Here is a 14,690-nt window from a genome sequence, read left to right on the forward strand (position 1 = left end):
ACAGTAGAGGGATGTTGGGCGCTTGTGCCAAAAGAAAAGGACCCCAGCATAAGACAGCCAGATAGTCAAGGGCTGTTATGGACCAGACTTCACTAATAATGCTGTAGTTCAGGGCAGCTCTGGCAGGCAAAAAAACGGAAAATCCCGCTGGCAACAAAGAAAGGAAACAGGCGCCGCTGAATGTAACAACAATTTATTACATGACAAATGAAAGTAGTAACTCACATAAAAGTTTTCTTGAGTCCAGGTTCCATAGTCCGATCGAGAAGTGGAAGATTGAGTACAGGAAGCGATCTGACTATGGAACATGGTCTCAAGAGAACTTTTATGTGAGTTACTACTTTCATTTGTCATGTAATAAATTGTTGTTACATTCAGCTGCGCCTGTTTCCTTCCTTTCTTTCTTTCCTGTCCTACAGTGGTCAGACTTGTTCTGATACACTCCCCAAGCACAGCTCCTTACTGGGAAGATCAGTATGCTGCTGTTTCTTTGCCCCCTACTGACACGCCCCTTCCGCCTTCACCACCCCTACCCCCACCTCTAATGCAGCTGAGAACATACCCTTTCATTTCTATTTTAAACTGAATGGGTTTCCTTACAAGATAAGGCTTCACATATATACATTAACCACTTTAGCCCCGGAAGGATTTGCCCCCTTCCTGACCAGGCCCTATTTTGCGATTCGGCACTGCGTTATTTTAACGGACAATTGCGCAGTCGTGCGACGCTGTACCCAAACTAAATTTACGTCCTTTTTTCCCCACAAACAGAGGTTTCTTTTGGTGGTATTTGATCACCTGTGTTATTTTTATTTTTTGTGCTATAAACAAAAAAACAGCGACAATTTTGAAAAAAAAACAATATTTTTCACATTCTTTTATGACATTCTCAAAAAAAATTAAAAATCAAAATTTTTTAACATTTTAGGCCAATTTGTTTTCTGCTACATATTTTTGGTAAACAAATGAGCAATAAGCGTATTTTGATTGGTTTGCGTAAAAGTTATTGCGTTTACTAACTATGGGAAAGATTTATGTCATTTTTATTGTTTTGTGTTTTTTTTTTTTACTAGTAACGGAGACGATCAGTGATTTTTAGCGGGACTGCGACATTGCAGCGGACAGATCGGACCCCTGACTGACATTTTTGATACTTTTGGGGGTACCAGTGACATTACTACAGTAATCAGTGCTATAAATATGCACTGTTACTGTAATAATGACACTGGCAGGGAAGGGGTTAATACCGTTGGTGATCAAGGGGTTAAATGTAAGCCTAGGGGAGTGATTCTAACTGGGGGGGGGGCGTGGCTTGTGAAATGATCATAGAGACATGTGATCCTATATAGCAGGATCACATGGTCTCTGTGATCATTGCAGGGAGAAGGACGGACAGCTGTGTTTTACATCAGCCGACCGTCCTTCTCCCTCAGCGGGGAGAGATCGCCGGTGTCAGGGGGGAATCGGAGCCGCCTGACACACGCTTCCCCATGAACGAGCGGGGGCGGGAGCACGCCGCCGGTGGCGTGCTTTCGCCCCCTAGCAGCCTTCAGGCGAGCGCCGTACATGTACTTCAATTTGCCTGTAAGAGTCAGCCTGCCGCAGTATATCTGCGCCGGCTGGTGGGGAACCGGTTAACTCTGTGGCGCCGAGCACAGGCAAATATGCGGACTGTCATTGGCCAGGCTTTGGCACAGGGGGGGCTGTGTATTTGCGCGCAATAGCACCAGTAGAGCTGTGCCGAGATCGCGCACCCTGCGTTTCTCGCAGAATTACCGGCAGCTAATGGAAAGCTCCTGTTTGCAGCTTGCGATTGGGAGCTTTCTGATGATGTGACAGCTAATCACACCAGTCACATGACCGTACGTCCCAGCATACTAAACCCCCTAATGGGCCACCAGGCGCTGGTTTTAAGGGGTAAAACAAAGATCGACCTTACAGCCTTACGCTTCTGTTCAGACAAGGAGTTAAAGTGATACTAAACACACACTGTAATTTCCATTCTCCCTTCTATTTCTGTATGCGGATGATGACACTGTCATTATTTTAATAACAAAAAAACATTGAAGTCCCTTTTTCCTAATTGATATCCAGCTGTCACATGACCCAGCTCTCTCCCAGCCTGTCTGCAGGGAAACATAAGCAGGAGGAGCTTCTAGTCCTCTGCTTCTGATCCCATGTTAAAAAAAAAAAAATCAGTCTTTGGAATACAGAGTAAAAATAAATATTTAATATCAATAAACGTTTTTAATTCATCATACAAATATATATTTGACATCAAATCTTTATTATTTTTTGGAAATAACCTGGTGTGGGCGGATTTCTGCCAGTCACAGGCTGTGTCACTCCCATACAACCTGTGTCTTAGAACAGCCTTTTTCAACCAGGGTGCCTTTAGGTTTCTTCAGGGGATGCCTTGGCAAAAAGCCTAAAAAATGAATCAAAAATTGTTTGCAAGCCAGCAGGTGGATGAAGCCTGCCTTTAAGTTACACAAAGCAAACAAAGCCACGGGTTTCCATTATGCACCATTATGACTTTCTAGACACTGGCATCCTAACAACCAATGACGTCATCAGTTAATAAGGAGGATGTCTGTTGCCTCCACACCATCCTTGTTTGACCTTCCTCTGCCCCTCTCCCTCAGTACTGGGGCGACATTAACTGACTGATGGAGAGAAATTGAGGGAGGATAGAAACCTTGGAATACTAGTCAGTATCAGTGTGCAAAAGTGATGGAAGAATAAATCCCTTCTAACTAGGGATGCACCGATCCGATATTAGGATCGGATATCGGCGCCAATACTGCCACAATAGCTGGATCGGGGGATCGGTAAAATTAACCGATCCACGGGCCGATCCGGTTTTGCTGTGTCCCGGCTCAGCCGTCCCTTACTTGCACGGAGCCGCCGATCCACGGGCCGATCTGGTTCAGGCTCAGCCGTCCCTTGGTGCAGTAGTAGTATGGGATGGGAGCCGCTACTTCTTGTATAGGGCCGGTGTTCCGTGAAAATTACCTACCCGTGAGAAAAACCTACCCTCGTCACTTCCGGTTCACGGCAGTGTGTGTAACGCGAGCAGTTACATTAAAACAGCTGTGCTGCACTATGAGTCATCTCCGCTCCTGTCCCTGTCACTTCCCTGATCTTGGCTAGTAAATATAAAAGCGGTGGCGGCTGTATGAAAATATAAATCACGGAGCCCAGAGCCGCTTTTATATTTACTAGCCAAGATCAGGGTAGTGACTGTGACAGGAGCGGAGATGACTCGTAGTGCAGCACAGATGTTTTAATGTAACCCCCGCGCGGGTAGGTTTTTTTCACGGACACCGTGATCATTTTCGACTAGTGCGCATGCGCACTAGTCTGATCCTCAGCTCTTCCATTAGGTATCGGGGGCTGTGAGCATGCGCACTGCTGCGCTGCTCAGCTGTTCCTGGCAGGAAGTGACGAGGGTAGGTTTTTCTCACGGGGTAGGTAATTCTCACGTTACACCGGCTCACAGGTGGAGTGATATCAGATGCACTCCGCCTGTGAATGGAGGAGCCCTACACATGTAGCAGCGGCTTTGCTCTGTACTGCAGCCGCATGCATATTGTGTATGTGTGTAGTTCCGGATCGGTATCGGCAGATACACAATGCCAGATATCGGTATTGGTATCGGGACAAGAAAAGTCGGATCGGTGCACCACTACTTCTAACGTTGGGTGCCCTACCTGTGGCTGTTGCTGCATTATGTAAAACTTTTAGAATCATTTTTTTATATTTAAGAATGGGGTGCCTCGAGACTGTCCATAATTGCAAAGGTTGCCTTCACTGAAAAAAAGGTTTAGAAACACTGTCTTAGAATGAGAGGGAGGTGAAGCCTCCATTAATCTACATGTAATAACCTGCCCCCATTGTGTTTAGCTGGTTAGTGGGTGTAGAAGAGGAGGGAGGGAATGTGCTGTGATGGTGGATACACCCACATGTGTGACTCTATAGTCAAATGGGCTGCTCAGATGTTATAGGGAGGAAATGCTCAGCATAGAAACTCACTGGAAACTGAGCATGTGCAGAGCTGCCAACACTGCTCTGCAAAGTCCTCAAACACAGTGGGGACATGGACAGAAGGGGGAGATAGAGAGCAGCTGGATCATCTAGGTTTTTTGCAGAATACAGAAAAGGAATCTCATAGTGACTGAGTGAGTGTGAACCGCATGGAATTCACCATTTATTGATCGTTTTCTATGATGGGGGTTTAGTGACGCATTAACTGAGGTAGGGCTTCCCTAATACTACAATTCAGGAACAGAGCCTCATATTATCACAGATGCCCATTGGTGACTGATTGTAACTCTTCCCCACCCCATCCATATTCTATACACAACATGGGCTCACTGAAAATATTTTGTCCTTTCCCTTGAAAATACTAATGTGGGTAATAAAACCGAGTTCTATACTCAGTAGACAAATCTGAAAATATCAGGAACAGGATCTATTTGTAAATCAAAAGTATTTGTCAAGCTCGTTTTAGTATTCAGAATTGCTTGGCAATATATTTAGGTATCAGGCGGGCAGTTTTTAAGGCAGATGGGAAGGATTGTTAGTTGCAGGTTCTGCTGCTCATCTTGCCTTTCCTGCAGGGGAGGACTGGGCCAGGGGGCAGGGGGGCAATTGCCCGCTGGGCCACTCTGATGCCCGTAAAAAGGCTGCACCACGTCTGCCACAGACAGGCCTAAAGGATTCCTGATGAAGAAAAGTAAAAAGTCTCTGCTGCTGACCTACTGAGTGTGGGTTGAAGACAAGGACAGAGTGCAGGCCTTCTCCCACCCCTTCCCAGCATGGATTGTGTAAACTGTGTCTGAGCAGAGGCCCGTTCCATGCCCCAATGGAACCCCAACCGAGCTGTTCCAGTTCCCCCCAACCGCCCCTTCTGGCCCAGGTCGAGAACCTGGATTTGGCCGGTGAGTAAGAGAGTACCTGGAGCAGAGCTTCAGCCTGGAATGGGGGTCAGGAGGGGGGCCGAGTCACTACACCAGGGGTGTCAAACTCCATTTCATCATGGGCCGCATCAGCATTATGGTTGCCCTCAAAGGGCCGGTTGTATCTGTAGGATTAGATGTCCAGAGCACCCCATGTCCTGGGGGGGGGGGGGGGGGGGCGCAAAGAGGAGCCTTTCTACAGCTGCACAGAGGAGTGCAGGATCTGGCAAAGGAGTTCTGTCCTCTCTGCTGTTGACTACAGAGACAAGGTGGGTGCCGCAGCTGCAGGAAAGGTGCGAGGGCCACATGAAATGGCCCTGAGGGCCGCATTCGGCCCGCAGGCCTTGTGTTTGACACCTGTGCACTACACCATGGGCCTCTGGTTTGTACTTGCCCCCTGGACCGAAATTTGCCAGTCAGCCCCTGCTTTCCTGCCACCTCTTCTGCCCATTCAGCATCCCCGTGATTGTAATGCCACAAGGGGCACATTTACAGGAGTTCTGATATCCGAGCTTCTGCTGGAGCCCCTTTGTCCATCTTGTGATCCCGATGAATAATAGGAGTGGTAGCTGCTGCTCCATTAGCTGTCAGTGCCTGTCCTGTACTTATAAATCTGGAATGATTGACAGGCGAGTTCAGAGGAAAGTTCTGCAAGCTCTGATGACCTCACTTCTCATTAAGCCCTCCAACTTTTCAGCATTGTTGGAACACACAGTACAGGTCACACTCTTCTGTCAGCGTCTTATCTGGTCCGGTATGATTAATCTGGCCGGTGTGACGTTCGGTGCACGTTGCTTAGCATGCAGGAACGCCGTGCGTGCTCTGACATCCCTCTAAAAGAATATATTTATTTATTCTCTGCCAGAGAACATTGGAAGTGAGATTGCTTCATCCCAGAGCCTTCTATACATGAAACATGAGCCCAACCACCATGGATCTAGGCCGGGAATATACAATGAGAAGACGGCCTGCAGACAGCTCTGAACATCTGCAGCTATTAAACACGTTCCAGAACAAAGGTCCCGGCTTTATAGAAGAGGCCGAGCTGAAGAGACTGCTAGCACTTCATAATGAGGATGTATAGGAAGGAGAGGTGGAAGGTCGGCTGACGGTGACCAGGAAAGGTCTCGACTGCCAGGTGGGATAAGAAGACTATAAAGAATAAATACAGTGGGGAAAATAATTATTTGATCTTACAAAGAAATGATGGGTTTATAATTTTTATTTTAACCTCTTGCCGACCGCCGCACGACTATATTCAGCGGCGGTCAGCCCCTCCTGGGCAAAGTGACGTGTATATATACGTCATTCGCCTGCGAGCCAATAGGGGGCGAGCGCGCGCCGCTGGAGGCGTGCTCCCGCTCGTTCTCGGACACTCCAGCGCGAGTGACCGGCGGCTCGGATGTCCGCCGGTCACTCGCGATCGTCCGCTTCAGAGGGAGAAAGGCAGGCGGCTGATGTAAACAAAGCCGCCTGTCATTCTCCCTGATGTAACTGCAGAGATCATACGATCCTCCTATTTAGGATCGTACGTCTCTGTGGTTACATGAAAGGCCACGCCCCTTTACAGTAAGAAGCACGCCCCTAGGGACGCATTTAACCCCTGCCTCTCCAATAAAGTTAACCCCTTCCCTGCCAGTGTAATTTTACAGTAACAGTGCATATGTATAGCACTGATTACTGCAGTAATGTCACTGGTACCCCCAAAAGTGTCAAAAATGTCAGTCAAGGGTCCGATCTGTCCACCGCAATGTCGCAGTCCTGCAAAAAAAATCGCAGATCGCCACCATTACTCGTTAAAAAAAAAAAAAAAAAACATCAAAAATTATATAAATCTTTCCCTTAGTAAACGCAATAACTTTTGCGCAAACCAATCAAAATACACTTATTTTCTTTTACCAAACATATGTATCAGAAAACAAATTGGCCAAAAATGTTAAAAAATTTGGATTTTTACATTTTTTGGGGGGGGGGGGAATTTCATATAAAAAAATTTGAAAAATGTTATTTTTGCAAAATTGTCGCACTTTTTCGTTTATAGCGCATGATCAAACAAATTGCACAGGTGATCAAATACCACCAAAAGAAAGCTCTGTTTGTGGGAAAAAAAGGACGTCAATTTCATTTGGGTACAGCGTCGCACGACCGCATAATTGTCCGTTAAAGTCACGCAGTGCCAAGTCGCAAAATACCCCCTGGTCAGGAAGGGGGTAAAATCTTCCGGGGCTTAAGTGTTTAAAACTTTGATGATTATTCTTCATTAACACTTTTTTGCCAGCAATTTTCATTTATGCAGTATGGCTAACATTTACACCGCAGTGCACCATCCCCCGTTCCCACAATTTCTTTCAGGTGGGATAAGAAGACTATTAAGAATAAAGAACTACAGTGGGGACAATAATTATTTGAAAAGAAACAAAGAAATGGACGGGTCTATATTTTTTATTTTAAATGATAGAGACAGAATATCAACCAAAAATCCAGAAAAAAACACAATACAAATGTTAGAAATTAAGTTTCAGTTCAGTGAGTAAAATAAGTATTTGATCCCCAAGCAAAACATGACTTAGTACTTGGTGGAGAAACCCTTGTTGGAAGCACAGAGGTCAGACGATTCTTGTAGTTGGTGACCAGGTTTGCACACATCTCAGGAAGGATTTTGGTCCACTCTTCTTTACAGATTAACTGTAAAGAATAAACACTGTGCCCAGGGCAGCCACACCTTTTGCCCACCCCTTGTCCCAGTCCTGCTGCCAGGCAACCATTATAAATGAACCTATAAAAAACGGTATAGTTTCCGTCTAATAATGACATGCTGGGGCGATACTAAAGACCGGTAGGTATTGAAAAGTGTTGTCTTTGTGTTCACAGGTCTCGGATTTGTAAAGCTGAGCTATTTCATGAATTCCAGAAACTAGTGGAAGATCTGTCGGAGGATCGGCTTCCGGAGACACTCAGGTGAGACATTGAGAATTCCCCACATTCCTCCCTGCGATTCTCCCTCGCCATGAGAGCAGAACACTAAAACTATCCGGGCTCCAACTTCTTGCTGTGGATTGGGGTTGTTCTTTTTTTTTTTTTTTTATTCAATCTCAGAACATTTTTAGGCCTTTTGCATTGAGGGAATGATGGTGATTTTTAGGTGGTGCACATTTAGATCTATCTGAAGCCAATAATAGGAATTGTATACTCTCTGTAGTATTCTTCTTGGAGTCCATTGGGGGACACGGGAAGCACAACCTCCTCTTCTATAGTCTTCCAAAGAATTAGTAACAGGTATTAATGTATCGTTACTGAAATGTTGTGCTTGATGAATTGTTGCAGAAATATCGTGCAACCTAAACAAAACTGAAACTACTAACATTTAATTCTCCAGGGTGTCTGCTTTCTAAAAATCTATAATGGTTTAACTCAGCCTTTTTCAACCAGGGTGCCCAGGCACACTGGGGTGCCTTGAGGTTTCTTCAGGGGTGCCTTGGTAAAATGCCTAAAAATTGCCCAAAAATTGTATACAAGCCTGGCATGTGGATAAAGATTGCCTTTTAGTTACACAAAGCCACAGGTTTTCATTGAGCACCATTACTACCTTCTAGCTACCTTCTACAACCAATGACATCAGTTGAAAGGGAGGATGTCAGTCGCCTGCATAGCATCCTTCTTCTTCTCTCCATCAGCAGTGAGGTCACATTGGCTGAGCGATGGAGAAAAACGTAGGGAGAAGATAAACATTGGAATACTAGTCAGTACCAGTTTGCAAAAAGTGTATTTGCTTTGCAAGAATAAATCCCCTCTAACGTTGGGTGTCCTACTTTTGTGGATGGTGCTGCATTATGTAAAACTATTAGAATAGTTTTTACATTTTAAAATGGCATGCCTTTAGACTGTCCGTCATTTTTAAAGGGTGCCTTGACTGAATAAAGGTTGAGAAACACTGGTTTAACTAATCTTCAGGCCTAAAATTATTTTTTCAACCACTTCAATACCAGGCACCCCCCCCCCCTTCCTGCCCAGGCTAATTATCAGCTTTCAGCGCTGTCACACTTTGAATGACAATTGCGCAGTCATGCAACACTGACAATTGCGCAGTCATGCAGCACTGTACCCATATGACTTTTTTTTTTTCATTTTTTTGAGACCGATGGAGCTTTTTTTTGGTGATATTAAATCACTGCTGGGCTGTTTTTTTTTTTTTTTTTTTGCTATAACAAAAAAATACTGAAACTTTTGAAAAAAAAATTTTCTTCGTTTCTGTTAAAAAATTGTGCAAATAAGTAATTTTTCTTCTTTACTGATGTGCGTTGTTGAGGCTGTACTGATGGGCACCGATAAGCTGCACTGATTGGCGGCTCTAAAGGTGTCACTAATGGGCACCGATAGGCTGCACTGATGGGCACCGATAGGCTGCACTGATTGGCTGCTCTAAAGGTGCCACTAATGGGCACTGATAGGCTGCACTGATAGGCTGCACTGATTGGTGGCTCTAAAGGTGCCACTAATGGGCACTGATAGGCTGCAGTGATGGGCACCGATAGGCTGAACTGATGGGCAGAGATAAGCTGCACTGATTGGCGGCTCTAAAGGTGCCACTAATGGGCACTGATAGGCTGCACTGATTGGTGGCTCTAAAGGTGCCACTAATGGGCACCGATAGGCTGCACTAATGGGCACCAATAGGCTGCACTGATGGGCGGCTCTGAAGGCGCCACTAATGTGCACTGATGAGCAATGATGAGGCGGCACTGTTGGGGCTGCACTGATGATCAGTGCCCTGATTATCCGTGTAGATGTCCTCTTTTCACACTTGACGGTTACCGACTCTCCTCTCACTGTGACAGCACGGGAGAAAAGGAATTCCCATAACTGGCAAGTTTCTTTACAGGTGATCAGATCAGCTGTGATTGGACACAGCTTATCACATGGTAAAGGGCCACAGATTTGCGCTGTGGTTCTGGGAGATTGTCCACTGGAAAACCACACTGTAGCCATCTTTTGGCTATAGCGCAGTCAAGGAAGTAGTTAAATCCATTTAAAAAGAATGCAGAAATGGCTCTGGCAGTGAAAAGGTTAATGAAGTGGTTGTAAAGCTAGACGTTTTTTTTACTTTAATGCATTCTGTACGGTAAAGTAAAACTTTCTGTGGTCTGTTCTTCCCCCAAACCCTCCTTATGTGCTCACCTGAGCCCGATCTCCATCCAGCCTTGTGGATGAGAGCAGTGACTCATTGGCTCCTGCTGCTGTCAATTACAGCCAGTGAGGAGAGTCGGGGGGCAGGGCTGAGCCACACTCTGTTGTAAGCGAGCATGCATAGGTGCCCCCGTAGCAAGTCGCAGGGGCCAGGAGCGCTGGCAGGGAACCGAGAAGAGGAGGAAATAGGCTGCTCTGTGCAAAACCATTACAGAGCAGGTGAGTATAACCTTTCTTATATTAATGAAAAAAATAAAATCAAGTTTTAAGAGCTGGAATACCCTTATCCTGCTATAGCCAAATGACAGCTACAGCACGGTCGCACTTTCCGGGAGGGCGTCTATTGACATCCTCCAGTGATCGCGCCATTCCCATGCGCCCCCTGTTGCACACATCTGCAGGGGATCTGCGATCTTTGTGTCCTTCAGACAGGTGATCACAGATCGGGGTAAAGAGCCAATCACAGCAGCTCTTTACCATGTGACAAGCTTTGTCCAATCACAGCTGATCACAAAGTAAACAGGATTTGCCGGTTATCGGCATTCCTCTCCTCACCCTGATAGCGCGTAAGGAGAGACGGTAAGTAGCAATCCATCTTGGGGGACATCTACACTGATAATCCGAGCATTGATCATCCGTGTCCTGATTTTCAGTGCAGCCCCAACAGTGCCTATCAGGGCTGCCAATCAGTGCGGCCAATCAGTTCCCATCATTGCCGCCTATTGGTGTCCGTCAGTGCAGCCACATCAGTGCCCATCATTTCCACCTCAACAGTTCCCATTAGTGCAGCCTCCTCAGCGCACATCAGTGAAGGATAAAAATTACTTATTTACAAAATATTATAACAGAAACTAAACTTTATTTCTAAGGCTCGGTTCACATTTATGCGATGCGGGAAGGCTGCGAATTCGCAGCCTGATCCCGCATCGCACACGCACCCCCGGCAGTTCACACTGCCATATGCGATACGCTGGGAGTGTCAATGTAATCTTAACGACACCCCCAGTTTGATCGCATATCGCAGTGCGATTGTGCAGTTCGCACAGGATCGGATCGCACAAGTGTGAACCGCTGTGCGATCCGATCCTGATGCGGCTGCAAAAATGCCTCCTGTGCGTGTTTGCTCCGGGTGCGATGCGAATTTAGCCATACAAACTGTATGGCTAAACTCGCACCGCACAGCTGATCGCATGTAATGTCGGAGCAGTGCGCTCCGATATTACATGCGAACCCGGCACTCGCAGAAGTGTGAACCGGGGCTAAGTCAATAGAAAATATGACCGCTACAGCACAGTCGCACATTTCCGGGAGGGCGTCTATTGATATCCTCCTGTGATCGCGCTTCCCATGCGCCTCCTGTTGCACGCATCTGCAGGGGATCTGCGATCTTTGTGTTCTTCAGACCCAGATGATCACAGATCGGGATAAAGAGCCAATCACAGCAGCTCTTTACCATGTGACCAGCTTTATCCAATCACAGCTGATCACAGAGTAAACAGGATTTGCCCATTCTCTGCATTCCTTTCCCCACCCTGATAGCGCGTGAGGAGAGCCGGTAAGTAGCAATCCACCTAGGGGGACATCTACACTGATAATCAGGGCTTTGATCATCCGTGTCCTGATTTTCAGTGCAGCCCCAACAGTGCAAATCAGTGCCCATCATTGCCACCTATGGGTGTCCATCAGTGCAACCTCATCAGTGCGCATCATTTCCACCTCCAACAGTTCCCATTAGTGCAGCCTCCTTAGCGCACATCAGTGAAGGAGAAAACTTACTTATTTACAAAATATTATACCAGAAACTTTTTATCCCCCCCCCCCTAAATTTTAGGGTCTTTACCCGTCCGACGAGGTCTGTTCTGCTCAGCGGGGGATCGATCCGCCGACCCCGGCTGAGCAGGCGAATGACAGCTCCGTCTCCGCACTGTCAGATCCCCGCTGTCCTCTATGGAAGATTGGATGAGAATGGACTGCCTGTCTATTTTCATCCGATCCGATCCTCCAGACGGATGGAAAATAGGGTTTCCATCCGCCCGGATTTCGCAGACCGGATCGGATAGCAGCGGGTGTCAGCGGAGATGTCTGACATCCGCTGCCCCATAGGGATGCATGGAGGATCCGATCATATCCGCCTGAAAAACTGACAGGCGGATCGGATCGGATCGCCTGTGTGAAAGGGCCCTTAGTCTTTCTTTTTTGTTTATTTAGCAGAAAAATAAAGAACCCAGTGGTAATTAAATACCACCAAAAGAAAGCTCCATCTGTCTCAAAAAAATTATAACAATTTCATATGGGTACAGTGTAGCATGACAGCGCGATTGTCTTTCAAAGTGTGACAGCGCTGAAACCTGAAAATTGGCCTGGGCGGGAAGGGGGTAAAAGTGCCCAGTAAGCAAGTGGTTAATTTTTGTCTCTTCTATCTGGCTGTAGTTCAGCTTTAATGGGAAAGCCTTCCTGGTAATAAAGGTCCTTTGTACATATACAGTAAGTCCTATGGATGTAGTTATTCATCTGAAGAGACGCAGCTCGCTGTTACTGATGGGGACCCGCCAGCCTAGACGCACACAACAGCTCTCTTGTTCTCTGGCCAACGTGATTAACTGTCCACTTCTAATCTCAGAGGGTTCAACAACTTGGCCGGAGTTCCATGTTACCCGTTCCATGCACTGGGTGGATCATAAAGATGTTTTATTTATTCTTTGTTTTAGTAGAATATGTACGAGATTATAAAGGATGGGAGCAATTCAATTGGCCTCATGTAACCTTTCATGATGTCACTTGCTGGCAGGAATCGGCCCACAAGGCCTGGAAACCATCTGCTGGATCCTCCTAAAATGCGTTGTATTATCATAATTGTTCACATATCAGATATAAGATGAATCCAGCCATAGGCGTGCGCACAGGGTGTGCCTGGGCACACCCTAATCACCCTGTATGGCGCAGATTCCTTTTTTAAAAAACCCTTGATATTTCATCAAAGCAACCCAACGGGGATCCTAAAAAATGTTTAAAAAAATAAAATAATAAAAACTGACACCGTCCACTACTCTGCTGACGCCGTCCAGTGCCCTGCTGACGCCGTCCAGTGCCCTGCTGACGCCGTCCAGTGCCCTGCTGACGCCGTCCACTGCCCTGCTGACGCCGTCCACTGCCCTACTGACACCGCCCTCTTGTCTACTGACACCGCCCTCTTGTCTACTGACACCGCCCTCTTGTCTACTGACACCGCCCTCTTGTCTACTGACACCGCCCTCTTGTCTACTGACACCGCCCTCTTGTCTACTGACACCGTCCTCTTGTCTACTAAAACCGTCAGTATATACTGTATACACACCCACATATGTATTTGAGCTTTGAGGTGCACACCCTAATGCAATAGGCTGTGCACACCTATGAATCCAGCATTTGTTTTTTTGAGGGCCAACTTATATCTTTGCACAGTGGATAACGTGTGGGATTGCAGATTTCATGCGTTGCTGTACTGTTCCTTTTCAATGGCACGCAAATGCAACCAAAGGCAACACATGTTACAGCAAGCCGCAATGGACGGCAGTGCACCAATAGAGTGTTGTGCATTACAAAATCTGTGGCACATCAGATTTTCTGATGAGGAAGCACTGAAGGGCACTAATGAGCAGCACTGATCGGGGGGGGGGGGGCACTGTTGGGGCTGCAATGATTATCAGGACATTGATGATCACTGCCCTGATTATCAGTGTAGATGTCCCTCTCACACTTACCGGTTACGGGCTCTCCTCTCCTCACACTGTGAGGAGAGGACGTGAGGAAAGGAATGCCGATAATCAGCAAGTGTGTCTACATTGTGATCAGCTGTGTCTGAAGGATCGCTGTCGCAGTCCCATTATATGTTTCTGATCCCTGCCATTAATAAAATAAATAAATAAAAATTCCAATTTATATACCATAGTTAGTAAGCGCTATATCTTTCACACAAACCAATCAATATACACTTATTGGGATTTTTTTTATCATGTAACAGAATACATTGTGGCCAGAAATTGAATTTTTTCATTGGATGTTTCATAGCAGAGAGTAATATATATTTTTTTTTTTTTTTTTCTCAAAAATCTTTAGTCTTTTTTTTTTTTTCTGCTTATATTGGAAAAAAGTGATGATCAGAGACTGCCAAAAGAAAGCTCTATTTGAGTGAAAATAAATTATGTCAATTTCATTTGGGTACAGCGTTGCATGACCGCACAATTACCAGTGAAAATAGCACAGTGCTGAATAGCAAAAATGTCCTGGTCATGAAGGGGGTAAAACCTTCCAGAGTGAAAGTGGTTAAACAATGGGGGAGATTTACTAAAACTGGAGCACTCGGAATGTTGTGCAGCTGTGCATGGTCAGCTTCTTCTTGTTCAATTATACTGTGACAATAAAACCTGGAAGCTGATTGGTTTCTATTAGTGATAGACCGATATCGTTTTTTTTGTTGCCGATAACGATACCGATATTTTGGCCATTGAATATCGGTATCGGCTGATATGGGCCGATATTTTCGTACATTTAAAAAAAATTTTTATC

General features: G+C 45.9%; 1 protein-coding gene across 1 annotated transcript in view; it reads left to right on the forward strand.

The window, feature by feature from the left end:
- ADAT1 (adenosine deaminase tRNA specific 1) overlaps nucleotides 1–14,690 on the forward strand; it is a 50,295-nt gene that overhangs the window by 31,308 nt on the left and 4,297 nt on the right. Inside the window, exon 9 of the mRNA XM_082269780.1 lies at nucleotides 7,833–7,919. Coding sequence (XP_082125906.1) covers nucleotides 7,833–7,919 — 87 coding nt within the window. The remainder of the gene's footprint in view (nucleotides 1–7,832; nucleotides 7,920–14,690) is intronic.

This window comes from Pelophylax lessonae, assembly GCF_965119305.1.
Source record: "Pelophylax lessonae genome assembly, chromosome: 10".
In the NCBI taxonomy this organism is placed as follows: domain Eukaryota; kingdom Metazoa; phylum Chordata; class Amphibia; order Anura; family Ranidae; genus Pelophylax; species Pelophylax lessonae.